Below are 27,643 nucleotides of genomic sequence, written 5' to 3'. Positions count from 1 at the left end.
ACACCACCCAGTTCTTTGTACATACTTTATTTTACTTATTTTCAAAAGTACAGTTTTCAGTAGGAACAGGAGGTAGGGCTAACTTAGCTTGAGCTAAGGTCAGACACTGGAGAACACCCTGTATTTTAGAACCCACTTTCTGAGTTTTCCAAATGAACGAAAAAAAGTTGTGAGGAGTGAAGACACCAGATGGCCAGCTCCAGATCTGGCTCTACCTCTGAGGTACAGACCCTGGTAATGAAATGTGCTACTGACACGTCTAAGATGTAGCTGTCACTTCTCAGTTACACTCCCACAGGAAAGAGACCCAGGGGCCAGGGAAGATGGGGTACACCTTGTATCTCGGCCGATACTCAAGGCCATTTTTTTTTATTGCACCTGGTCCTATACCTGCTCTATGGAAAGGACGAATGTGTGGAGCCTGTGTCTTCATTTCAAAAGAGGGAAGGAAACGACACAGTGAAATAGATGTCCTAGGGAACTTACAGGCAAAAGTTGGTATATTTGGGGAGACAGGGCCATGATTATAAACACAAAAGAAAACATTGGAAGGGTCAGAGTCACAGGGAAGGCTACTGTGCTATACTGGGTGTTAATTTTCACACTCATTAGGAATGCAGACTTGGACTACAAAGTTCCAGAATTATTTCCATCCTTAAGAAGTCCAGTATAAAGATTTGTATAAAGAGCTTACATTTTTGTGCATAAAAATGTGTGTCGGCAATAACACTTAGCGTCTATACCTACTGTACCTGGGAAAAGCGCTTTTATAAGGTTCCCAGGATCTACCCTGGACCTAGGTTGCAAACGTGTTGAGCTGGCCAACAAGCATCATGCCGACTGCTGCTGGTGGCTGAACTGACCTTTCTTGAGCTGATGTAATCAGCTGAGGTAATCACAGTAGCAGAGCTCATCAGACCAGAGCAGAGCCAGAACACTGGAACAACTCCTGGGTGAACTTTAGGCCTAGCATATACTAGAAACCATTTCTGCATTTCTTGTGTAGTCTGATTGTTTCAGATAATTGGCTAATATACCTGCCTATACTCATGGCTACTGACATCCATATATATGTAGAATCCATGTTAATCTTTTTCCTATGGGTTTAGTTTTGTAAAACAATATTTTCGGAGGTAAGGTTAGGAAACTGAAGTGTGTGCACACTTGAAGGAAGGATCCCGAGTTTTCATATATTTTTAATATATTAAGAATTAGCGGGGCATGGTGGCGCACGCCTTTAATCCCAGCACTCCGGGAGGCAGAGGCAGGCGGATTTCTGAGTTCGAGGCCAGCCTGGTCTACAAAGTGAGTTTCCAGGACAGCCAGGACTATACAGAGAAACCATGTCTCGAAAAACCAAAAAAAAAAAAAAAAAAAAAAATTAAGAATTAACTATGTTCACTATTGAAGCATTATCTTGGTACACTTTTAGGAATGAAGTGGCCTTATGAGAATATTAAATACAGTTTAAAAATTATTTCTGAGGGCTGAAAAGATGGCTCAGCAGGTAAGAGTACCAACAAACTGTTCTTCCGAAGGTCCGGAGTTCAAATCCCAGAAACCACATGGTGGCTCACAACTACCTGTAATGAGATCTGATGCCCTCTTCTGGTGCGTCTGAAAACAGCTACAGTGTACTTAGCTATAATAAAAAATGAATCTTCAAAAAAAAATTATTTCTGAGACATAGAGTGTCATAATGTAACCCAAACTGGCTACATTTATGATCCTCCTGCCTCAGCCTCCAACGGTGGATTATAAGCATGTACCACAAGTAGCTACACTTTGACCACAAATGTTATGCTGTATTGATTTTACATCTACTACCCAAATGAATCCCATATAGTACATTAATTAGAATTAGGAGAAACTGGTAAGTCCCTACTGGGGTCTCTCTTTTAAAACTCTTATTTTTGCTGGGTGTGGTGGTGTGTGCCCTTTAATCCCAACACTCAGGAGGCAGAGGCAGGCAGATCTCGGAGTACAAGCTGAGCCTGGTCTATAGACTAAGTTCCAAGACAGCCCCAGGGCTGTTACACAGAGAAACTCTTTCTTGAAAAACAACAACAACAAAAAAACCCCCAAGTCTTCTTTTGCTTGCCATGTGTGGTGCTACACATCTTTATTCCCAGAACTTTGGAGAGGCAGAGACAGACAGATGAATCGCTCGGAGTTCAAAGCCAGCCTGGTCTGCAAAAGAAGTTCCAGGCTAGCCAGGGCTACATGGCGATACCCTGTCTTAAAACAAGACAACAAAAACCCAACCTAATTTTTAAATGTGAGCCTAATAAATAGCTATTTGCAGACTTCAGTACATGATTTTAGGAATTATGGGTAGAAATAGCTGACCTAATTGGGAGCTTGAGTCTATTCCTGAGAAGTACCCTCACCTTCTAGACCAGGTGAGTTTAATAAATTTAAACATACCTAACTATACACTCATTTCCATGAGTATTTAACAAATTTAAATGAAGGTTATATCCTCTCTGTAATTATAATTCCATACCACATGCATCTGTGCTGCTTTTACGAAAAAAGCTGATTTATGACCTACATTGAACTTAATTGAATACACTGAATAGTGAAGGCCGCATGGTTTCATTTACAAATCATGGCCAGTGTCCTCCTTGGCCTTAAAATTTGAGGAAGGGCACTTCGAATGGCTTCGAGTTGGCGTGTTTCAGAGCCAGACCGTAGGCGTAGACCTTGGCATCCACTGTAAGGTGTTGTTCTGCTCCCAAAGCTAAAGAAGCAAAGATGACAGTTTAGAGACTGCAGACAGTGAGAGGAGTGTAGTCAATCACTGTTCACACTGTATGCCACTTGCCAGGACTAGGTGCTGGGGACACACTATCTTTAAAATTAGAGTAAAGGATAAAAAGTAGCAACGTAGCAGATGACTAATCAGGCTCAGTTCTCAGCCACACTGGCCCAGTGTCTCCTGCTTTCCTAGCCAACTGGGAAAAAGTTCAAAACTGAACGATTCTCTAAGTCTGGGTTCATGTCCTAGCCACCTATGAATGGCAGGAGTGTTGGCTGCCACTCTGTTACAAACTAACATTGAAGTATTGATTAGTATGTTTTGAGTATACTGAAGTTAGGTAAAGTGGTTCTTTTTTCTGAATATCCCCTTGGAAGACCAGAGGGGAAGTCAGGTGGATATAGAGAAAGAATTTTTAAAAAGAATATTCTATAAATAAAACATATTATTTAAGCACCTGGAAACAAGGTACTTTGTCTATATTATCTGTTTAATTCTTCTCATGCATCCTCAGAGAGAGGGATTTACTCTTGATTTAGGAAAATGAGAGGCTAGAAGCTGATAAAGAATAATGGTGACACAGCTCAAACCCTGTCAGGGCCATCAGATCATTCATTGGCTATACTGCCTAACATTGGTTGCCACAGCTTTTCTGAGTAATTGACATTTAATTTGGCTTTGAGTACTGAGATTAATTTACCTCAGGTCTAGTTTTTGAAAAGGTGGAGAAATCGAAGCTGTCTAGGAATGTGAAATCATAGTTTTTTGAAAGGTATTAACTTTTCAAACAACTAGATATTTCAAAATCGAGCTCTCTGCTTAAGTGAAGCCATAGCCACTGGTGGGGTGGGGAGCTATGAACTGCTCTCAGTGTTTCAGATAACAAATACCTCAAGTTATTTTATGTCAATCTCCAAAGTAACTACTTACAAACAGAAAAAACAAGTTTTCAGTTTCCTGAAATAGAACTGATCAAAAGCTGCGGTCATGCAAAGGCTATGCTTCTTCACAAATGGATGGCGGGGACCCACAAAGCTAGGGCACAGAGGAGCGTGGGGGACCCACAAAGCTAGGGCACAGAGGAGCGTGGGGGACCCACAAAGCTAGGCACAGAGGAGCGCGGAGCAGGGCTTCTGTCACCTCTCCACAGGCGGGAAGCTCCATCAATATCTAAGGGGATTTCTGCAACATCTCTGTGGGATGACAAACTGACCTAGCCAAATGACCACTGGTTTACCAGGGCTCATTACATCAGCGGCTCACAGACAAGCGTGTGTTGAGGAACTGCTTCAAGACTCCTTAACTGCTGTAAGAGTGGACTTTCTACAAGGAATATCCCACATACCAGCACAGTATGGCTATGGGTCAAAGCTCTTAAGCATTCAATAGTTTTGATTAGACAGCAGGAAAATGATCACTATGTAGGGGAAAAATTTAAAAGGCCCTACTAAAGCCTTTCCTTGACACAGAATATTTTTCTTAAAACTTTTAAATTGCGCATCACTTGAAAAGGAAAACTAGCACCGTTCAACAGTCGTTTTCAACAGTTTCTGGTGTCTGAGATTAAGGAGGTGAAGCTAAAGGACTTACACTTACTGTCCTAGTGGATAGAAAGGGGCAGGAGACCAAGAGAAGGCTGGGTAGTAACCATAAAAGTGCTTACCGTCAAGTCTTGTCAGCAGATCATTCTTTGGTAAAGAAATCACTTCCATAAATTCTAAACAAACAGAATGCAGTGAAAACAGAGCTAACAACAGCAGCAAACCCCAGCAGCCGCACGTCTGCAGCCTGATATCACCGGCCCAGCCACTGGGAGTTGAATAACATACCTCCATCCCCTGGAAAGAAGGAGGGAAGAACATTTATATTTTAGGACACCCTGCTATGGCATGTCTTTGGAAGACTTTATTGCAAGTCATAAAATAAAGACTTTAGAAGAGTCTAACAGAAACCTAAGATTTCTAAATCTATCACAGTAAAGTTAATTTCAACTTACTCTCCAAATCAAACATTTCATAGCAAAAATTTATATTCTATAATGTGCATTTGCTACATTTATACCTGTGGAAAACCACACTGTACAAAACTTAGCACTTCAATGATTTTTAAATAAAAATTAAGCAGGATTAAGAGAGATTTAACCTCATAATTTTGTCATCCTAAAACTCAAATTGAGGGACTCCTAAATGTCTTCTATATCTTATGAATATTTGTATTTCAAATAATTAAACAAATGGAACTCACTCAACAGTAACCCTTCATCCCTGCAAGCTCCACTTTGTCCTGTAAACGTCTATTCTAGGTGCTTTGTATCAGTAGAATCACACATTTGCCCTTTAGATAGCTGCTTTCCTTAGCACATGCCACTGAGGGTCTTTTATGTATCCAAACTGTACATTTCATTATCCATCTGCTGGTAGAATCCTGGCTGGCCTCTAATTCTGGCTACTGTGAGTGAGGTTGTTATTAAGTGCATTAGAATCTCAGTCTCGGGGCTGGTGAGATGGCTCAGTGGGTTAGAGCACCCGACTGCTCTTCCGAAGGTCCAGAGTTCAAATCCCAGCAACCACATGGTGGCTCACAACCATCCGTAACAATATCTGACCCTCTCTTCTGGAGTGTCTGAAGACAGCTACAATGTACTTACATATAATAAATAAATAAATCTTAGTCTCTTGCTTTCAGTTGTTTTTAGTATATTTCTTTTGCAAAGACTACATCCGAGATAATTCTGTATTTAACTTTTTGGGAAGCCCCTGTGTCTTCCATGTCTTATGAATACTTTCAGTTTAAGAATTAAGCCTTTAAAACTGGCTACAAAGAGATAATGAAGGATATGCTGGGGTAATTTAAAAGGATAAGAAATCACCACTCAAACGTGACTCAGCAGGGTTAACAGCGTTTTAAGCTCACAATTTTGTCATTCCAAGATTTCCTAAATATGTATGTGTGTGCTCATGTATTGAAAATCCGTCCATCCACCTTCAAAGGCGTAGGAGAAAGGACAGGGAATTGACAACATATTAATGTTTTTGGATCCTACTTTGCTAGTAAATATCTTAGTGCAAAAGATAGCCTTACAAATTCTCTAACTATAAAATCTGGCTCAATAAAGGCTGCACCCTTTAACATCTGCTGTTCTTACACATGAAGACAAAACTCAAAGTTTTTGGAGTTTCTCACATTCTTGGGTCTGTAGCTCACATTATTAAGTGGGGATCAAGTTTGTTTAAAGGGGGGGCATTTAACATTTTATAAAACAACACACAGGTGAGCAGAAGTGTCTAGAGCCTTTAATACTAACATAGGCAGGCAGATCTCTGCGTTCAAGGCCAGCTTGGTCTACAGAGTGAGTTCCAGAACTACAGAGAAAAAAAACCAAATGAAAAAGCAATACATTTTATAATTTTTGTAGTTTAGCATTTTAAAAAAATACATAAAAGGTCAATGAAATAATGCAGAGAATGCCAAAATACCTACCCAACACTGAAAAGCAGGCGAGTGCTCACAAAGCAGCTATGGACAGAGACTATGCTGCTTTCAATGAAAACTATGCTGTACCAGCAAGTTACAGATACTCAGTGCCACTTAACCAGTTTAAATAGATCTACCACATCCTTACCTGGTTTGGGTTTTGGCCTTACATTTCCTGCATCATCTCCATTGATGGTCACTGTCACAACATGTGTGGTGCAGTTTGACAAGCCTGGATCCATGCACACAGCTGTGAAAAGTGACAACTGTCTTAGGAAGTGAGACAAGGGCCTTGCTGATGTTTCACCAACTGTCCTGGAAGGGGTGGAGCCCAGGGCTCATTCAACATGGTATCTACTCAGGGGATACTAGTGGACCGTAGAACATGTGGATTCAAAACGCTCTCTCAAGCTTCCCCAGTTCTGGAGCCACATCTGGTAAGTCTGAGGGTTTAGACGGCCCTGAGGAGGACACCTGTGCATGGTATTGCCAGGGTGAGGAAGGTGGACTGTGTGTGATCTCAAGGAAACTTTTCCAATCATTTTCCAATTTCAGGTCCTCGAACTTGCTCCCATGCAGAGGGGCAGTCCACTCCCAGATGGAGAATAATTCCCATTAATTTGGAGGAAGGGGCACTGAAACACTGTCTTACTGTATAGCGCATGCTGACCTCCAACTCTCAATCCTCCTGCCTCCGTCCTGGAGGACTAACATTACAAATGTGCCACTGCACCTGGCTGGAGAGCAACCTAAATCCCCGGTTCCTCCCTGCCTGCTATAGGATATGGGCAGGATATATATGGGGTTCCTCCCTGCCTGCTATAGGATATGGGCAGGATATATATGGGGTTCCTCTCACCCCAACTACAAAGAACCCTGCTTTAGTAATGCTCAAGAAGCTGACGCCTGAAAGAAGACCAACCTGGAGAGCATTCCGCAACTTCACCTTTGTAGCCAGTTTCTTCCTCCAGCTCCCGAAGAGCAGCCGCCTCTGGGCTTTCTCCGTCTTCGATGAACCCTGGAGGACAGACGGGAAGCAAGTGTCCCTTGAACATCTTTCTGACAATCGCTAAGGAGCTGGCTTTAAGGGCCAGGTCATGGAGCCAACGGTGTGGCTATAGCACAAGAAGCTGACTCTTGGTTTCGTATCTTGCTTTCCTTCATCATAGAAAAATACTGAGGCCCAACAACGAAGAGCCAGGAAAGAGTGTCCCGAGAGCTACAGACTAGGTCAGTATTATGGTCACTATGAGGAACGAATGGCCACACATGAAGTAACAACTCAGGCTTAGTTTCCTGAACACAGCCATGTAAAGAGCAAGGAAATGTAGGTCATTAAATCTCAGTGTAACTGACTTCTTACTAAAATGGCAAGTGAGAAAGAGTTAACTAATATTGCCACTGTAGCCTGGGGAATGTGGCACAGAGCTTTGTGCATTCTGGGTAAACACTGTACTGAATCTTACCCAGCTTCATGAACCTGACTTCATAAGCACACCATTTATAACAGATACAGGGGTTAGTACTCTCTTCATGTGGGTACAATAAACTGCTATAATACTATGTATCAAACTCTGGACGGCTTCTTTAACTATAGTGAAACTAAAAAATACCTGTACATAAAGTCAAGAGTTTTCTTGTCCCATGAAGGTGTCTTCTAGTTACAGCTTCTGCAATTTAGAGTCTGAAGTACTTACTACTGTGAAATTCCTGTGAGTGAAGGACTGCTAGTGGCAGATGGCGAGACCCGTTGATGAATGAATAGCACAAGTACTGGGAGACTCAGGAGAGCTCTGCTGAGGCTCTGTAAGTAGGCGATGTGGAAAGGGGTGTGGCCAGGGGCTTGAAGGAGCCTCATCAGAGAAACAGGTGTTTTCTTCTTATATGTTTGTGTGTATGCGTGTGGAGCACTAATGGTGAATTTTCCTCCATTACTCTTCTTCCCAAGGTCTTCCGGTCAAACCCACAGCTCACTGATATGGCGAGTCTCACTAGCCAGCTTGCTCCAGAGGTCCCCTTTGTCTGCCTTCCAGGTAAGCCTCCATACCTACCTGGCTTTCACACAGGATTCGCGGGACCCAAATCCAGCGATCTCCCTAGCCTTAGGAATGTGTATTATTTATTTACAGCTCATTGGACAGATGATGCGATGCTCACTCTCAGGCTCAGGACCGAGTGGAAGCCTCACCTGCTGGAAACTCCAGGCAGTAGCTGCCCATCGGGGGCCGGAACTGCTTCACCAGGATGACGCACTCATGGTGCAGGGTTCTTTGCAGCACAGGTATGACCGACACGGCTGCCAGAGAGAAACACAGCTAGGGAGTCCTGTTCACAGAAAGCCCGTTACAAATTCCGCATTGGAAGGCAGTGTATCCAAATCGCTCTGAATTTGCTCTTAAGCAAATTAACTTAATCTACTGTGTTGGCAGCCAAATTTGAAACTAGTCTCATTTTAAAATATAAAAAGTAACATTCTGTGTGATTTTTTTTTATTATAAAAAGTTCATTTTGTCACAATATTGCTTTCATCTTTTTATTTCACATAGAGTCTTACTATGCTGTCTTTTCTGCCCAGAATAACCCAAACTCATGGTTTTTCTGCCCCAGCCTACCAAATATATAGGAATTCAGGTATGCACCACCAGAGCAGACGTAAGTTCTTAAAAGCGAAACAGAGTTTGAAACTAAGCGCGTCACACAGGGCGGAGGATGGGGAGCTTCCCCTCCCCCCTTGTGGCAGCCAGGGAAGTGATACGTGTTGGAAAAAGTGGCCTGCACACTGCTGGACAGCCTTTACACAGAAGCCAGCTAAGAGTCAGTGTCTATGTCAACGGATTGGCTTTTGCTGCTTTAGCATATAAGCTCTTCCCCTCCAAATAATTGAGCCTTAAAATGAACCCAGAAAGCCACTGGCTCTGGAGATAGACACCACAAAGGAGAGATTATCTCGCAAAAATTCTGACAGGTAAGAGCACTACAGTGAAGCGACTACTTGCTTCCTGTGAAAAGTCAAATCAAGATGGACAAACAGAAAAGCAGATCAGCAGCTCAGCTTCCCCAGGCAGCGTATGGCTACCAGGATGTTTCTGATGCACTTGTAGCCAAGCCTTTCTGCTTGGGAGGACGGGAAGCCAACGGAAGGAACCACTTTCCCAAATGCTTTTCCCTCTAACTGAAGCTGCTGGTGGGGAGGACATTTCCCAAAGGCACTCACCTCAGAGTACAGAGGGCTCCAGTGATCATAACACACCAGACACAGTAAGCTTTCAGATTATACTGGCATGTGTTTGGCTATAAAGCTTAACACATCTTTCCTTCAAAAACTGTTCCTAGCTTAGAAGACGGGAGCCAGAATTTACTTACACAGAGAGCTTTGGAACAGAACATTGTAAAAATAGGAGAGTCACACATAAAAGATCCCAATTGAGGGCAATTCTGCTTTGAGCTCTTTGCTTATGTTAAACGTCGTCTTAGACTCTCATGTACTAACTTCCTTCATAAAGAGTTATAGTAGTCATACCATCAGCAGATTTTCCCTTCCTGGTTGTAAGTTTCACTGTTTCCCAAGTTCTACGCAGGCAGAGAAAAAGAAAAAAAAAATCATTAGTGCCAAAGGGAAAAATGTTCTTAGGTTGTCTGTAGACTATCAGCACGTCACAGATGCAAGGCATGCAAATATGCTATGACAGTGGTCAGAGAACACAGAGAAGATCTGTCCTTCGATAGCCAACTGTCCTTTCTTGTAGTAGGTGTGAATAGGAAGAGAACGTCACCATGCTGCACCTCAGCCCCGGCTACCATCTAAGCAGAAAGCAGCTGAGCACTGCCCGGGGTCCCAGCATCCTCAGGACACCCAGGTCTGAATCATCAAGCTACAGTGAGAAGCAGAAGCTGGTAGAGCTTTCTAGGCCTTCCCACAGTGCTGCGGTCTGCCCCTAGGGACATTCCAGATGCATTTCCAAGAACAAAGGGTGCCATGCACATCGTGAACCACTGAAATTATGCAGGTTTAAAATATGTGACTAAACTACACAGTTCAAGAAAGCAGAACCTCCCACTTATCTGAGGAACTCAGGTTTTTTTTGCATGCGTGCAGCCTTATGCATGAGGAGAGACAGGTCCCTCCCTAGACGAGGTGGGAGGCGCTGGACGGCACACTCTTGCTCCCCTTTTATGGCTTACTTTGTGTCAGTGACTTGTTCCTGGCTGTCTATTCTCAGGGTTTGTTACTATCTCTGCCATTCTGCCTGCTCTTACAGGAACATCATGCCGAATTACATGGAAAATTAAGTTACAGGAAAAAAACCATTCTGTTGGAAAGGGGGAGGGAATAACAAGAAATTCCCCCTTCAGTTCTCATCTCTTGGGGGAAAAGCAATGCTCCAATAATGATGGAGGTGGCCAGGCGTCCATTGTCAGAGTGTGTCATAAAGTAGAATTATGATCCAGATGGCTAAGTACAGTAAGTTATAAGACATCCTACTCCAAGGGACCCTCTTGCTTATACTTTTTTTTTCTTGGTGTTCTTGAGTTTTGATAATACCACATTTCTACAAAAAGTTCCAGATATTTAATCTGGCTTAAAATAAGAATCATTAATCCCAGCACTTGGGAGGCAGAGGCAGGCAGAGTTCTGAGTTCGAGGCCAGCCTGGTCTACAAAGTGAGTTCCAGGACAGCCAGGGATACACAGAGAAACCCTGTCTCGAAAAAACCAAAAAAACAAGAATCAACAAAAATCCTGTCTGACTATACCTTTCAGAACTAGACCCAAGTTTTACAGGGCAAATGTGTGAAAATGAAAATACAAAACAAAACCCACCAGACTGTTTTACTGAGTTGCTGTGACAAGTCACAGCAGCCCAACACTCCTGTTAGTAGCAAGAAGCCAACCAACAAGCAGTTTCCAATAAGTAATACAGATCACAAGAGACAAAACACCTTTTGCCATAGCTCTCTCTGCTGCCTCTTAAGGTTAGTCCTAAAGACTGAAGACAGTGCTGGGAAAAGCACTGAAGGTCCCATCCCAAACATGCTAGGAATAAGGAAAACAGAGAGGAGCATCATTACACAGGTAAGGTGAGGCAGTAATGAGCCGTACATTATGAAAGGAGAATACACACACATTTAAGATGTGCAACAATGCCCCAGACAGCTCAACCACGCTCCTAGGATCAACACAGCTACACTTATGCGGAGAAAAATCTTAGTCTCTGTTTCTCCACCAGCCAACCCAAAAGCTATGCCAGTTTCCTTCCTTGTGTACTGAGGAGTAAAACAATCTGGAGAAACCTCTTCCAGCTTTAGGACTGGGTTTCCGTTTCAGTTACTCCACTGTTTGCTTTCTAGTTAAGACACCTGGCGGCTTTTTACCTCTAGCCACTGGTGCACGAGGTAGGAGGTAGCCAAGGGTAACTCGCCCCATCTTAAAGGCAAGGGGAAGCACTTAACACTAATACTGATCACTTCTAGAATTCATTCTATATGCTTCTTCCAACAATGAGGCACACCATCCTTTGGTTGTTTTATTCTTTATACATATGCTTTTCTTTGGGGTAACATAATGGATTTTTACAAATTAATAGAACATGGTCTACAGCTATGCTTCAGAGCTTGACATTATACTTAGAGCTATGAATGCTGTGCGTGATCTTCATTAGTGACCAGAAGGAAGGGTTATATACTGGAGAGGGGATGCAAATATGCTCTGCCCAGGAGCACAAACATGGTACTTAGACTTAAAAGTTCATTCCCAAATTAAAGACTATACTCTCTGGAATGAAACCTAGAAATAGGAATTCTGGGGGTAGGGGGAAGTCCCCCAATGACTGTGTTGAGCACTTTTTTGCCTACTTGACACAAGCTAGCATCACCATAGAGGGAACCTCAACTGAGAAAATGTCTCAGTGAGATTGAATGTAGGCAAGCCAGTAGGCATTTTCTTAGTGATTGATGGGAGAAGGCCCAGCCCATTGTGGGAGGGGCCACCCCTAGAAAGTTGGTCCTTGGTTCTATAAGGAAAGCAGGCTGAGCAAGCCATGGGGAAAAACCAGCAAGCAGCAGCCTCCATGGCCTCTGCTTCAGCTCCTGCCCTGACTTTCTTGGATGGTGAACAGAGATATGGAAGCATAACCAAATACACCCTTTCTTCTCCAACTTGCTGTTATTTCACTGCAGCAATAGTAGTCCTAAAGGGGACAATAACTTAGACAGATATTTTTCTGATCAATAAATACCCGAAGGCTGGTCAGGTAAAGACAACTGGGTGTGAACTGACAAATATTTTTTTAGAACAGTGGTTCTCAACCTTCCTAATGCTGTGACCCTTTTAACACAGTTCCCCATGTTGTGGTGACTGCCAACCATAAAACTGTTTTCACTGCTGCTTTATAACTATATTTTTGCTACTGTTATGAATCATAATGTAAATATCAGTGGTTTATGATGGTCTTAGGCAACCCCTGTGACCGGCTGACCCCCAAAGGAGTGGTGACTCGGGTTGAGAACCACTGCATAAGACTTCTTAGTGTTAAGGGCTGGATTTTGTGCTATAAACTCCGTTGTCAGGAACAACAGAGCCAAATCATTTCAATATGCTGAGCTCTCTAGTTCTTATCTATCTGTCTGTCTATCTGTCTATCAATCAATCACAGTATAAACACACTGCATACACTGTACTCCCAGCAGCTGTGGTTGCCCTGGGCTCGCACCCATCCCCTGCTTACTTCATGTTTAGCGCTGTCTGCTTCTGTTTTCTGTAATGTCTCTCATCTCTCTCCAGTAATGGGCTTTACTAAGGCTCGTGCTAGTTCGGTAGAAAACAATCATCAACAAATCCATGTATTGTCACCTTGATAAGTGCATTTGCTCACACAATAAACGTGTGTGATTCTCCCATGATTGTGTAGCAAATGAGTTTTTTTTTTCTAATGGTGTGACATAATCTAGATATTAAATTCAGCTTTATTCTATTTTATTTCTTATCACATTTCATTGTGTAGTAAATAGTAAACCTATTTAATACATTACTTTTTTCCTAGTGATTTGCATTATTTTTTGTGATGTTGGGATCATGCCCAGGGTTTGTACATACTAGACAAGTGCTATACCACTGAGCTGTGTTCATAGCTTCTTTTAAATATAATAGTCAGCGATGTTTTTTTTTTTTTTTCTTTTTAACAATGGAAAACAGAAGGAAAAGTTAATTATAGGCAGGTGTGCTCTCTCTCTCTCCTTCCCTCCTACCCTTCCTTTAGCAGGGTCTTATTAAGTAGCCCTGGCTTGCGTGAAACTTCCTATAGACCAGGCTAGCTCTGCCTGTCTCTATCTCCTTAGTGTTGAGATTAAACACGTGGGCCATCATGTCCGGCCCCATTAGCCTTTCTTTACCCACCACTTTCCGGACCTTAGCACATATACACCAGGGCTAGAGGGATGAATCTGGGTTGGGTAACACTTGCTGTTCTTGAAGAGGGCTCGACTTTGGTGGCTCACAGCTGCTTTATTCCAGCTCCAGGGGAGCTGTTCTGGGCTTAGTGGGCACCTGCACAGATAGTTAGTGCATTCCCATGGAGCTGGACCCCACTCACGTTCTCCCGGTTAGGATGCTTAGTTTGCTTTCCGTCTCAACTTTTGCTGAGCATTTAATGCATAAACCAAATTCTAAACACTAGGTGATTTTCTTTCTTTCTTTCTTTCTTTTTTAAGATTTATTTATTTTATGTAAGCACACTGTAGGCATCTTTAGACACACCAGAAGAGGGCGTCAGATTCATTACGGATGGTTGTGAGCCACCATGTGGTTGCTGGGATTTGAACTCAAAACCTTCAGAAGAGCAGTCGGTGCTCTTAACTGCTACGCCATCTCTCCAGCCCTATTAGGTGATTTTCTTAGCAAATTCCTAGAGTTGGAACTGTTAGATAAAAAGTTACTTCATCTTAATATATATTATTATAGCTTAGGCAACATTTTTCCAACTTACATTACAAAGTTGTAAGGTATAAATATCTATGTTTTACTTCGAAGTCTGCAATGGTTTTTTTTTTTTTTTAAAGATTTATTTATTTATTATATGTAAGTACACTGTAGCTGTCTTCAGACGCACGAGAAGAGGGCATCAGATCTCTGTTACAGATGGTTGTGAGCCACCATGTGGTTGCTAGGATTTGAACTTCGGACCTTTGGAAGAGCAGTCAGGTGCTCTTACCCCCTGAGCCATCTCACCAGCCCGCCTGCAATGGTTTTGCTTTCTTTTTAGTTCTTCTAACTTAGACATTAAAAAATTTGATTTTTCTAGAAGGAAGCAATACAAGGAGCAATATTCTATAGCTTGTTAAGCCACTATACATGGAGAATGGAGCTAGAATTGCAGACTAGTTATAGTAACAACTCTAATTGTCTTATTCATAGAATATCAATGATCCAAACATTTTAGTAAGAGCTGCCCTGAGTAGTTGTTTGAGAGAGAGCTTCCTGAAGAAACACTGGTGCTCTCACACTCAACAGAGACCTAGAAAAACCAAAGACAGAAACGGAAGAACAACATTTACCTGGTTTTACCAGTGGGATCCATATAAGTTGTTTTTTCAAATTTGACCCATTTTCCTTCTGAGATCAACTAAAACAAAAGAAGACAGTTATAAGCTTGGAAACTGTCAAATCAAGTTGGTCTTTTTAAAAATCAATTAGTGTATTCTTTCAAATTTTCTGTATGTTTCCTTCTCCCAATTTGCTTCCCTCACAGGAACTTGTGGGCAAGTTTCTAGCTTGGAATAAATATTCAAAGTTGTTTTCCTATGGGTGGGTCTCGTTTTCTCTGGTTTTTGTTTTTGAGTTTTTCAGGTAGAAGCAAGAGGGGGAAAGAGTTAAAGTCTAGGGATGGGAGTGGTGCAGGCAAGGCTGAGCCGACAGTGGGCACTGTCATCTGACAAACCTAAGAAACTCCCAGGCTATGGAGAGAGAGGCTGGCAGGCAGTGTACAGGGTGGGAGAGCTGGCTAAGTTCTGGCCCCAGGACGGGTGTGAGGCTGGCTATACTGCTGTGTCGTTGGATGTGAATATGAAGCCTTTTCTTGCTAGTGCCACCCGCCCGCCCCCCAACCTAATCATTATCTGGTCTGTTCACAGACAACAAGGAAACATTCTCAATCGAAAGATATTCAGGAGTGTTAAGGACCAGAGTCCCAAGATGAAATATTTAACATTTATTCATTACAACAATTGGTTCCTGAGAGAATAAGACCCTAGAAGGTTCACTCAGTAGCATAGTAAGAGGCAGATATCAGTCCTAGAACTCAATGGAATTTGAACTACAACAAACAATTTAAGTTTTTATTATTTTAAACACTTAGGCCAAGATGACAGACAGCTAAAATGTAATTACTAAATATGAAACCGCAAAACCACATTTTTTTTTCTATCCAGGGCAATTTTTAGAAAGAATTTCTCTATCAGGAGCCAAAATCTACTTACTCTCAATTTCATTAATACACGCAATTAAGCTGGATAAAGCACTGTGCTAAGACAAGAGCACAGTGTGGCCGAGTCTAAAACGGGAAAGAAAAACGTGCAAAGTATCTCCAGGAATGAAACCCCGCAGGATGAGAAAGCGCCCGCATCGTCTTTCTAACCTGGCTATTGTGTGGTGAAGGGAAAGGGCAGGAAAACAAGCTCCACTCACCTCCTCTGAGGTAACAAGGTGCTTGCCTGGAGAAGACTCTGTGGATTCTCGGGTCTCCATTTCGACTTGTCGGCCTCCACAGTCCTCAGGTGGAAAGTTCAAGCTGTAAGGAAGTGAGTGAGGTTTGTTGAGGCTTTCCCAACCGTGGGTAGTCAAAGGACTTACTAGTTAAAAAAGATTATCTACTAACAAATCGTCACGGGCCTCTCTGGGAGAACGGCCTCAGAAGGCATGCAGAGGCTCTCAGAGGCACCATTCTGCTTACATTCAGTCTGCATTAACCAGGGTCCAGTCCCAGTAACATCTACTCACTTTCAAAGTCAGAGAAATTATATATGCACATTAGTAAGCATGCACACTATTGTGTCCCATTTACCCTTAAATGTGAGCAAGTATCAAAGTCTCAGCTGTAGCTAGCCTGTGACAGTCTACTCAGAGCCGACTTTTGTCTCCCATGGTACACTCTCTCTTGGTTTCTTACTCCATTTCTGGACCTTGCCTTTCTAAAAATCTTGGTTTTACACTGTTCCTTTGACTGCTTAGTCATTCAGAGTCATTTCTCACCTGTCTTGCCGCTGAGAAGCCTAAAGGGATCCCAACTCCTATTTCATTCTCCAGGTGACCTCTTTTCACTGCTTGGAAGTTTACAGTCAGCCACGCCCTAGGCTGTACTGTACTGACACTCAAGCAAACCCTTCAACCTGACACTTCAGTACATGTGCATGTGTTTTAAAGGGATTTTTATTGATAAACTGTTCTCAGAATTTCCTCTGTTCTCTCTAGAACTGCTGTTTAGCTGTCGGACTGGGCTGGGATGTGTCTCAAACTCTCGGGCACTTGCCTGGCTGACCTAAAGCCCTGAGCTCAGCCCCTAGCGCTTCCCTGAGCCCAGCAGAATTCTCAGGACTTCCTTAGTCCCTCTAAGGCGTTCTCTTCCATCCCCACTCTCCATCCCTTGCTATCTACGTTTCTCAGAAGACTATCCTCCCAACCTTCCTAAGTCCTCAAAACTATTTCACCTCCTCACTCCAGGGCTTAGGGCATGGGCTTGATTCCAGGACACCGCTCCCCTTAAATACCAAAATTCATGTGGTCACTTAAGTTAAATGGTATAACATTTGCACTTAACCTAACCTATTTATATCCTCTTGTAAATCTCAAATAATCTCCAGGAACACACGATACTTAACATAATGTATATGCTATCCAGACATTATACAGTATTGCTTAGGGAATAATGAAGAACAGAAGCACTTAGGTTCAACAGAGGTACACTTCCCACCTCACCCTAATACTTCCCACCTGCAACTGGTTGAAACTGAGGTTACAGAATCCACAGCACCAACTGTGTAGGCATCAATCTTCTTGCCAACAGTCAACAAAGATAAATGTAGCATTTCCCTTCCCTAAAACACAACCAACAACAAAACGACATGCATTCATACTCCTTTGTGCCTTAAAAAAGTGTAGTATCTGATGCTCAGGATAGCCTTCACTGTGGTGGGCCCCAACACACAACAGGCAGATGAGAGAAAGGCTCTGCCTTCTGGGACCTCTCCTCTAGTGGGGAGGTAGGGAGGAAAAGCAAGGACCAACATGAGAAGTTTGTCAAGTGAGCCCCAGTTTTAAGGAGGATTATGAAAGATAAACGGAGTGAGGAAGATGTCCAGCTGAGAGGAAAGTCCTATGTGACATCTGAACATAGACTCTGGAAGTAAAAAGGAAGCAAGCAACACAGATAAGGACTCAGTCAGTCACTTAGCATGCTGACATGGACAGGACAGCAGGCAAGCTAGTTACTCCTCTCAGAAGTGGCTCAGATGGTCTTTTGCTTAGGTAAGCTTTCAAGTGTTACTGGCTGAGAGAAAGGTTTCTACCACCACGGGTAATCAATGTAGAACACAGACAACGGTCAAAGTGGGAGACCCAGTGAGCCCCACCCTGCACACTCTATACTCACATAAAAGAGAGTAGAGTTGTTCTTTGTTTCTTGAGACAAGACCTCGTGGAGTTCAGGTGAGATCTTTGGGCTTCCACTTTTCAAGGGCTGAGATTAGAGAGGCCTGTGCCACTATGTCTGGCTAGAGAGCCTTTTATCGCCTAGAGAACTGTTCCTTCTGACTAATCACATAGCTGAAGGAAATTTGCTGATGCAAGGGAATTTTGAATTCTAATTCTAAAGAAAAATAACTTTTAGGCAACCGTGGAGCACTACTGAACACACTCATTCAACTGCCTACAATGGCCTGAAATGCTTGCAGTAAGTGCCTAGCCCCTAAAAATGCTCTAGCTTTCTTTTCTTTCTTTTTTAAAAATTGGTAGAACCTGGGGCTTGTCTCATCCTGAGTGTTGGGAATACAGGTGTGAGCCACCACACCCAACGAATACCAGGATATTTAAAGTGGATCGACCACACCCCTTTAAGAAACAGCACGGAAGAAACTGCAAAAGGTGGTTTAATACTACTGAGGCTCAGAGAGCAGGGGAGCACTCCACGGAGACAGTCGCAGAACCGAGCAGTGACAGCAAGCAGTGTAAACACAGAGGGACATGCGGCCTCCAAGCTCTCTAAAGCTCGGCCTTTCCCCCAACTCTGCTTAAAAGAAAAACCGTACACCCAACTGATGTTGTTGATATCTGCAAACACATTCCCAAGAACATTTGGAACCCACGTTTGGCTGGGTCCCTGCATGCTAAGTACATAGCCCTGATTGGCACAGCACACAGTCCTGTTACTACTCCAGGCGGTTTGGGCTTAAGGCAGTGAGTACAAGGCTCTATGTAAAGGAGCAAACTAAGTGGCCAGTACTAAATAAACCTGTGTCTTTTACACTGAGTAACAACAGCTGGGTAGAAGGGCAGTGGGAGGCACAATCTCACAGGCCTCAACTCAGCACAAAGAACATCAGGCCACGAGGGAAAGTGGAGAGCAAGAGAAACGGTCTTCCCTAGGGAAGACACACAACTGGTTGCTCAACACCAAGATGGTTAACCCTGAAAACATCCACACAAGTCAGTACTACATAGACGAAGCAGGCTATACTTAGTACTACAGGCTATACTCAGTACTACATAGACGAAGCAGGCTATACTTAGTACTACAGGCTATACTCAGTACTACATAGACGAAGCAGGCTATACTTAGTACTACAGGCTATACTCAGTACTACATAGACGAAGCAGGCTATACTTAGTACTACAGGCTATACTCAGTACTACATAGACGAAGCAGGCTATACTTAGTACTACAGGCTATACTCAGTACTACATAGACGAAGCAGGCTATACTTAGGAATATAACATGCAATAACAACTAATGGAGAAAGACGACACGGGTTTGAAAACAAGCAAGGAAGGGTGTACCGCAGGGCTTGAGGGAAGGACAGAAATATTGTAATTACAAACCTCAGAAATTAACAATAATTATAAAGGAGGTAAGTGGGAGTTGAGATGCAAAAGTGAAAGTAGAGACTCAATAAAGTCTGGCTCGTCACTACCAGTCCTTGAATTCCTGTGACTTGTTACAAATGGAAAGTGAGACAAAGCCTAACCGAGAGAACATGCTCACTGCGCTCATTCTCTTGATAAGATCTGAGTAATGCCAGCGGTCTTGCTCAATGCTCATGGTGTTTCAGAAGTAGAACTTTGCCAAGTATGATGGACGGCGCATGCCTACAGTCCTAGCGATTTGGGAGGCTGACACTTTGAGACCAGCGGGGATAATATGGTGTGACTACAGTTCAAAGAAAAAGGAAAAAAAGACATAGACGTTTAAACCACCAGCAAAGCCCTGACTGATGGAAAGGCAGTAGGGACAGCTCTATAATCGACAGAGAGACCAAGGCTCTTTGAAAGAAACTGAGTAGGGCCATGTAAGTCTTTGTGTGGAATGTATACAAGCCCGTGTGTGGCTATGGCACACATTCATGCATATGTACAATGTGTGGGGATGCCAGAAGTCAACCTTGAGTGTTCTCAGAAGCTGCTCTCAGAGACAAGGTCTGTCACTGGGACCTGGGCTTAACTATTAGCTTAGGCTGACTGCCCATCATATGCCAGAGAACCTCCTGCCTCTACCCCCAGCACTGCGTTACAAGTTGGACCAACATCCTTGGCTTTTTACTTGGGTGCTGGGGATCAAACTCAGCTGTCTTGAATGGCAAGCGCTTTCCAACTAAACTAGTCCTAGAAAGGTACAACAACAACAACAACACAACAAATAAATAAAGAAAGAATTTGAAGAAATAATTTAGTATGATTTGTTTTTTAAAAGTAAGATATCACTGGGTATGGTAACATGTCTTTGTTCTCTTTTTGTAGATAGTGTCTCTCTTTGTAGCCCTACCTGGCCTTGAACTAATACACCTGCCTGCTTCTACCTCCCAAGTGCTGGGACTAAAGGTCTGTGATACCATACCTGATAATACATGCCTTTAATTCCAGCATTCAGGAGGCAGAAACCGGAGGATTCGGGAGCTCAGTGCTAGACAGGTCTAGACAGTGAGATCTTGTCTTACAAAAGAAAAACGTGGTGGCACACGCTTTTAATCCAGCACTCTGGAGGGAGAGACAGGCAGATCTCTTGTGAGTTTGAGGCCATTCTGGTCTATAGAGAGAGGTCTAGACAGATGGAGCTGTCTTGAAAAACAAAAAGAAAGGAAAGAGGGAAGGAAAGAAGGAAGGGAGAGAACAAAGACAGACAGACACCATCTGAAGGGGCTAGGTGTATGGCTCAGTTGATAAAGTGCTCATCAGCATCTACAAAACTATGTGTCCAAGTCCCAGCACTACATAAACTGGGTGTGGCCATGCATGTCTGCCAACCCAGCGCTTAGGAAGTCGAGTGGAGAAGACTGAATGAAGTTCAAAATCATCCTCAGCTAACGTGAGCTTGCGGCCAGCCTGGGCCATAAAAACCCCATCGCTAGTTGTGTAAAAGTGCTTGCCAAGCAAGTCTGATGACCTGAGTTCACATCCTTTGGACCCGAGTAAAGGCAGGCTACGGTGGCTCATCTCTGTAATGGCTGCACTCCTAAGGCTAATATTGTGAGGCCAAGATAGGAGCATCCCCAAGAATCTTGTAGGACAGCTACCCTCTAATATGCAAACAAGAGATACCCTACCGCAAATAAGGTATAAGGCAGGACTGCCATCTGAGTTTATACTCTGACTGCCACTCACATGCAGTGTATGTGTGTTTGCACTCTCATATGCATGGACTAATATTTTCTAAGAGGGGAAGGTCAGCACCTCCCCACAACCCCCCCAAAAGCCACATAGAAACTTATATTCTTCCAACTATAGTTTTTTCTTTAAAAGAAAAAAGTTGGATAGGCAAGGCAAAACAGAAACAAACAAACAAACAAAACAACAACAAAACCAAAACAACAACACAACCCAAACCTCCTCCTTGAAAGGAGTTATCAAGCAAAATCTGCATGTCAGGAGCAGGACAACCTTCTATGAGTTGTCTGCTAGTCAGGGAGCCTTAGGAGGCCACAGAAAAATACAGGTTCTTGCAGCTGCTCTTGGTTGCCCACTAGGTAAGACCTTATTGCTGACGTTACCACACATCTTAGCTGCATGGCGTAGAGAAATGAAGCTGGACCTGAGCTGGATAGCTCTTTGCTGTCTTTTATAATGCCAGACTGTGCCCTGCAGGCTGCCAGGAGAAGACTAGTCACCGCCAGCCTTACCCAGCTGTGAGCCCTGGATCTGACACCAACAGTGGTACAACTGTCATGGGGCAACCAACCATTCTTTTATTGGATTTGGGACCTACTCTCCACAGAAGGGAATCCATATTGGTACAGAAACCGGTGCATAGTGAAGGAGAACATGGGTCTTAAATGCACATATTTATATCCATAAACAATTACCAATCTCCGATTAACCAAGAGTCTCTTTCCAGTGAGTTGAGATGAAGTTAGAGTTTTGTGACTGCATTCAGTGTTGAGAGTTGTGGCAGAGTGCTCTACCTCAAACAGGACATCTATATCATCCCTGTCAAAGCTGTGCAAGCACTGTGGAAGGTTGTGAGAAAAGATGGGAAAGGCCGGCAGACAGAAGAGGGGCTGCAAAATGCCATCTTAAGAACAGCCACTGCAGTCAAGAACTCCCCAAACTACTGATTATTCAATGATTGCTCAAGAGCCGGACAAGTAAGGAGACCCTGACACACACACGGAAAAAGGGGATTACTATCATCAGTTAAGTGACCTCCCATGCCACCACCAAGCTCCAATTGATAATCCCAGTCCAATGGTCACATAGATGCCTCTGACTAAACCAAATGGTCACATAACAAAACTGAAAGTCATGAATCTGGGAAAGGAACTGATAGGGAGAAGGGGGTGTTGATAAGGCTGGGAAGGAGATAAGGGAGGGTTAGAAGAAAGAGTAACCAGCATGTAACCAGTATGCACAAGTATAAAACTGTCAAAGAATTAACTTCAAAACAAAAGAAAGAAAAGTTATTTAATAAAGAACAAAGAATAAAATATTAGTATAAAAATATTAAATAATTTTGGTTATAAATGTATTTATATTATAATATTTATATAATATAAAAATATTAAAACTTTAAAAGTTAACTTTAAACAAACCAGAAAACAATCACTCTTTTATACTATACATGGTAAAATTTTGGGACCCACATCAAATGGATTTCAGTGCCCTTTCCTTCATTGAAAACTACTGTTAGACTAAAGAAGAATCCTTGTACTCACATTGGTAAGAGCAGAAAGCCACTCAAGTTCTCGATGTGTTCTTTCTCTTGACAGGGGCCACTAGTAAGTGCTAAAGGAGGGAACTGACATTTATTGAGATTATACTACTCAGTGACTTATAAAAAAAATCATTTATGGCAGTTTATTATTACACCACTTAATTCTAGGTGAGCAAGAGGGAACTGACTGTAATGACCCTTGGGAAGGTTAATTGATTACAGCCACAAAGTAATGAGTCTGTAAGGAACTTCTTGTAATAGTTTTAGGCGAGAGATAATGAGAATGTGCAGCAGGGTGTCAGCAGTAACAAACAATAGCTAGAGTTTAGTATTTGTTCTAAAACTGCGTTTAGGGGAAATACAGGGTGATGCCAATAAGATTTTAAAGAAGACTAGAACATTAGAAGAAAGATCTGAGTCAGGGTTTGTATTTGGACTTACTGAGTTTGTAACACTGGAAATATTAATCTAAAAGTCATGTTATGAGTTCAAGAAAGAAAATGTGTTTTTGTTGTTGTTGTTTTTGTTTTCCATTTTGGAATTATTCAGTAGGTCACCCTGGCTGTAACCATTTGAGTACTGACATTAAAAAAAAAAAGTCCCAAGGGGCTGGTGGGATAGCTCAGCAGGTCAACGTGCCTGAGAGCAAGCTTGAGTCCTCCATGAAATCCCAGGGTCCTACATAGGAAGAACTCAGTCCCTCAAACTGAAAAGTTGTCCTTTGATATCCATATACTTGTGGTACATACCCACCTGCACTGGCACACACTAATAGTAAATTAAAGTTTTTAAATATTTGATAATATGATTTTTTTCCACCATTGTATTTAAAGACTGTCATGGATGAAAACTGAAAAATACAAAAACCCCAGCAAGGCTACATGAAGACAAACATGGTGGTTAAAACATAGTAAGAAATGAGCTCTACTGTTCCAAACACTTGAAGATCCTTTGTTTGTGGTGTCAATTTATTGAAAGTTGGCTGAGTCTGTAGCAGTACCTACTGCAGCAGTAAAAACAGATACTGAAAAGACAGAATATACAAGACCGCTCCATTTCCTTCCCTGCCCTCTTCCTAAAGTTTACAAACTTAGCAGGTTCTCTACAAATAACTGCTTCAGTTTCTATGCCCAAAGGTTTGCTGGGCAGTACTGCTCCACCCAGATGGATAACATTCCTATCTACAACAAAAAGTACTTTACCCAAATGCATTCCCAACCTCTGCTCACATTCCCCCTCCCCCTGCAACTCGGTAGGTCAAATAAAACAAGTTTTTGTGGCCTCTCACATATGCTCTCTGTCTCTGAGAAGCAGCACCATTCTCCAGAAAATGAAAAGGGAAGATATGGATTATTGCTGCTTTTCCTCACATCACAGAGGACTAGCCAGACCTTGATCCTAGCACTGAAGAGACTGAGGCAAGTGGATCTTTATGAGTTTGAGGCCAGCTTGGTCTATGCAGAGCAGTGGTCCTCAACCTTCTTAAAGTGTCCATCCTTTAATACAGTTCCTCATGTTGTGGTGACCCCCTCCCCCAACTATAAAATCATTTCGTTGCAACTTTGCAACTGTAATTTGGTGTCATGAATTGTCATGTGAATATCTGGTCTATAGAGCATCTGATATAGGACCTGTGAGAGGGTCGTGACCCACACATTGAGAACCAAAGAGTTCCAGGCCAGACAGGAGTATGTAGAGAGAGACTATGTATCAAAACAACAAACAAGCAACAAAACCCAGGATTGATTAATTCTGGATACCACCATTCTTAAATAAGAAGCTCTGCTATCCACAACACATCATTATACACTGCAACATTATAAACCATTGATCTTGATTTTGGAAGGTATTCTTTAAGCAATGCTTCCAACCACTTTACCTGTAACATTTCAAACAATGTATACCTCTCCTGTGTGTGTGTGCACGCGCGAGCACGAATTCTAATTCAAAATACAGAGGATTCTGTTCATCAGTTCTAACAAATACCTTTCTAAAGAGGTCAACAGTGGCTGGGGTTTTTCCTCTCTCTCTAATTTAAACTGCTTAGATGCGCTGTGGAAAATGCAATTTATTTTTCTGTGAGGGTGAGTATCAGAAATGTGGTGCTTCTGGACAAATACGTGCTTGGAACATGCCCAAGGCTTCTACATTACAGGAAGCACCAGAGGGTTTGAAAGGCCTGTCTCTTGCAGCTGGTGATTTTTTTCCTTTTTTTTTTTTTTTTTTAAAAAGAAACTGAACTTTGTAGGATGATAGATGGAAAAAGGAGTAGGGAGAAAAATGATATCACAAGTTGTCGTATACAAACTCTTCCAACCTTTTACGATTTCATCATTGCAGAGACATTGATAAAAATATGTGCTTTTTCCACACTGGTAACTTTTTCGGAATTGGACTAAACTTTAAGCTTAAAAGACACAACTTTCCCCTTTTTCTTGATTTCTCAGACGAACATCGCTTCTTTCATCTTCAGGATCGTAAAATACCACCCTCCTCCCCAGAATCGTGCATGCGGGACTTCTTCCCTGTGTCTCTAAAATCTACTTTCCGGAATGAGAAGGGGCCATCCTTCTTGTAGATGCCTCAACTGATGTGTTCCAACATTTACTGTGCTGTTCCCAGGTTCCTCTCGTAGCCCAGGCTGGTCCGCCTGGATCCCGGGTTCTCGTCTCGCGCTCAGGCGCAGACGCGGAGACACGCGCGCGCGGCGGGCTGTACTCTGGGCACCATCGGTTGTGCTCGCGCCCTTTTTTCCCTTCCCCTCTCCAAGGACACTTAGTACCGAGGTTGGCTCGCGCCCACTTACCTACACTAAACTGTGGGATGTGGAAGGGATTGAGGAGGAAAGGAAAAAGGATCAGGCAGAAGCTGCAGTCTCCGTAGAATCAGGCGCCACCGCTAGAGACACCGGCGCCTCTCGTGGTGCAAGGAGGATGTGCACACGTCCTCCTCCAGGCACCCGTAGAAGCTCAGCTAGCTTCAGATGATTACCTTCCGGGTCGAGGTGCATACAGACGAAAGCGGAGATGTAAGCTTCCTAAAAATCTACGCTTTCGTGCCTCTTCTCTGCGGACTCAGATCTCTGTGTGTCTTGCGCGTCTGTGTGGGCACGCTAAGCATACAGTCTACCATGGCTCTAGAGTCTAGCGCCAGCGGACTTTTACGGACCGGAAGAGTCCTTTCTTTAAGACGGCTCGGTCGGCACTTCCGGAAGTGCTGCGCAGGGTTCCGGGAGAGGGCTGGCGGGAGAGGGAAAGGCGGCTATTGACGCGGCAGCTGGAGAATGAAGAAGGAGCATGTTAGTCACTGTCAGTTCTCCGCGTGGTACCCACTTTTCCGAAGCCTTACCATCAAGAGGTAACCTATCCCGGAGTCAAACCGGGGGGTTTGGGTAAATCCCATCCCTTCAGAAAACTAAACAAAATCCGCAGGCCTTCTACTCAGTGGGAGCGACTGTGTCGAGCTGCGGATTTTCTATTGGCTTTGACGGAGCAAGATTAACAAGTAGATCAGTGTTTGCCGTGCGTCCTGTTCGGAATCAAAGAGCGAGTCGAGGGAGGTAGGGAGGCGGTGGGGGTCCTCGGTAGGGTAGATTGAAATAGATACTTTGGGAATTGTCAGAAGCGCAAGGCAATAAACAAAACAAAACTGGAGACTTTGCCTGCTGCTGACCGACAACCCCCTCTGGTGAGAGTTGCGTTCCATCATTGTACAATGAGAACAGTGATACAGACGGTACCTCCAAGTCTGGATGAAGCTCCAGTTTGGTAGTGTGTATAGGTTGCATTGCTACTGACGATCCAGTGTTCTGAGAAGAAGCAACCCATCTGGAGAGAAAGTGGGATCGTTTGGTTTTTGGTTTTGGGTTTTTTTTTTTTTTTTTTTTTTTTTTTTGATTTTTGAGACAGGGTTTCTCTGTGTAGCCCTTGCTGTCCTGGAACTCACTTTGTAGACCAGGCTGGCCTCGAACTCAGAAATCCACCTGCCTCTGCCTCCCAAGTGCTGGGATTAAAGGCGTGAGCCACCACCGCCTGGCTGAGAAGGTGGGATCCTATTCTCTAGTTCTCTGGCCTGGAACAAGGAATCTGTCCAGGTTTGCAGAATGCCCACGGTGAATTGGTGCATCCAAAAACAAAACAAAACAAAACCACAAAAAACAAAATCCTGCCCCCAAGAATTAGATTGTAGAGTCAGAACCCTCTGTCTGGCTTTGAATTCTGGTTCTATCAGCATCTTCAGCAAATTACTTAATCTCTCTAAACCACATTTGAAAACTTAGAAACATAATAGGATTGTCATGAGAATTGCAAAAGAAAAAAAATACTTAAAATGTTGCCACTCTTTTGTAGCACATAGTAAACACATGAAAAATGTTGCCTGTTACCTTTTGGATTTAATAAAGCCTCATTAAAGTGAATTTTTTTTTTTTTAATTTTATTTATTTTATTATTATATGTAAGTACACTGTAGCTGTCTTCAGACACACCAGAAGAGGGAGTCAGATCTTGTTACGGATGGTTGTGAGCCACCATGTGGTTGCTGGGATTCGAACTCTGGACCTTCGGAAGAGCAGTCGGGTGCTCTTACCCACTGAGCCATCTCACCAGCCCCAAAGTGAATTATTTTAGTACACTTAAAATGTATGCCACATATAGGTGGATATGAGGATGGTAACGAGAAGGAAGTCAACCAATAACTGGGATTTTCTGGCATCCCTAGACAAGTCTGTGACTACATATGTGTACACACGTGCCCATGTGTCCATATTGGGCATATGGAAGTTACAGGATAACTTGCAGGAGTTTGTTTTCTCCTCTACCACATGAGTCCTGGGGATTGAACCTCAAGCTGTCAGATTTGATGGCTGGTACCTTTACCCACTGCTAAGCCATCTTACCTATCCCCCATGAAAGCATTTATTCTGTGCAGGACAGCCCTCCTACATTCCAGACAAATCATGTGGAGTCATATGGCAGCCTGCTTCAGTTGTTTGTTTCAGTGCT

The 27,643-nt window shown here is 43.0% G+C and overlaps 2 protein-coding genes and 1 long non-coding RNA gene across 9 annotated transcripts in view; 2 read left to right on the top strand and 1 right to left on the bottom strand.

Annotated features, from left to right (window-relative positions):
* Nucleotides 1-11: 11 nt before the first annotated feature.
* On the bottom strand, nucleotides 12-25,798 carry Nudt5 (nudix (nucleoside diphosphate linked moiety X)-type motif 5). Of its 2 annotated transcripts, none has more exons than XM_006497511.4 (10): nucleotides 17,874-21,695; nucleotides 17,216-17,319; nucleotides 15,914-16,016; nucleotides 14,785-14,852; nucleotides 9,756-9,805; nucleotides 8,424-8,531; nucleotides 7,158-7,253; nucleotides 6,384-6,485; nucleotides 4,425-4,478; nucleotides 12-2,743 (listed from the first exon to the last, which is right to left on the bottom strand). In XM_006497511.4, exons 2-10 carry the CDS (start codon nucleotides 17,308-17,310, stop codon nucleotides 2,634-2,636), a joined length of 786 nt encoding a protein of 261 aa, XP_006497574.1. In that variant the 5' UTR covers nucleotides 17,311-17,319; nucleotides 17,874-21,695; the 3' UTR covers nucleotides 12-2,633. The 2 variants fall into 2 exon arrangements, with proteins under 2 accessions (XP_006497574.1, NP_058614.1); NM_016918.3 differs by lacking the exons at nucleotides 17,216-17,319; nucleotides 17,874-21,695 and adding exons at nucleotides 4,591-4,599; nucleotides 25,447-25,798 and having other exon boundaries at nucleotides 2,096-2,743.
* Nucleotides 7,898-8,752, top strand: Gm13199 (predicted gene 13199). The gene is made up of 3 exons (NR_152181.1): nucleotides 7,898-8,041; nucleotides 8,184-8,268; nucleotides 8,365-8,752. It is a non-coding gene; the product is annotated as a predicted gene 13199 (long non-coding RNA).
* Nucleotides 25,655-27,643, top strand: part of Cdc123 (cell division cycle 123) — a 50,884-nt gene continuing 48,895 nt past the window's right edge. For 5 of the 6 annotated variants that reach the window (NM_001356501.1, NM_001356502.1, NM_133837.5 and 2 more), the window contains exon 1: nucleotides 25,655-25,997. In NM_001356501.1, coding sequence (NP_001343430.1) covers nucleotides 25,924-25,997 — 74 coding nt within the window. In that variant the 5' untranslated portion in view covers nucleotides 25,655-25,923. The remainder of the gene's footprint in view (nucleotides 25,998-27,643) is intronic. The other variant, XM_030252263.1, reaches the window with a different exon arrangement.

The sequence above is a fragment of the Mus musculus genome, chromosome 2 (assembly GCF_000001635.26).
Source record: "Mus musculus strain C57BL/6J chromosome 2, GRCm38.p6 C57BL/6J".
Classification (NCBI taxonomy): domain Eukaryota; kingdom Metazoa; phylum Chordata; class Mammalia; order Rodentia; family Muridae; genus Mus; species Mus musculus.
The sequence above is the reverse complement of the archived record's forward strand: the minus strand, read 5'-3'. Positions and strand labels throughout refer to the sequence as shown.

Coding starts and splice junctions, on each gene's coding strand:
- Nudt5 (XM_006497511.4), bottom strand. CDS start 17,310: ATGCTACATTTATCTTTGTTGACTGTTGGCAAGAAGATTGATGCCTAC. Junction 16,017..17,215: donor TCAGTTTCAACCAGTTGCAG/GTGGGAAGTATT, acceptor ACTTCCTTACAG/CTTGAACTTTCCACCTGAGG. Junction 9,806..14,784: donor GATCCCACTGGTAAAACCAG/GTAAATGTTGTT, acceptor CTGCCTGCGTAG/AACTTGGGAAACAGTGAAAC.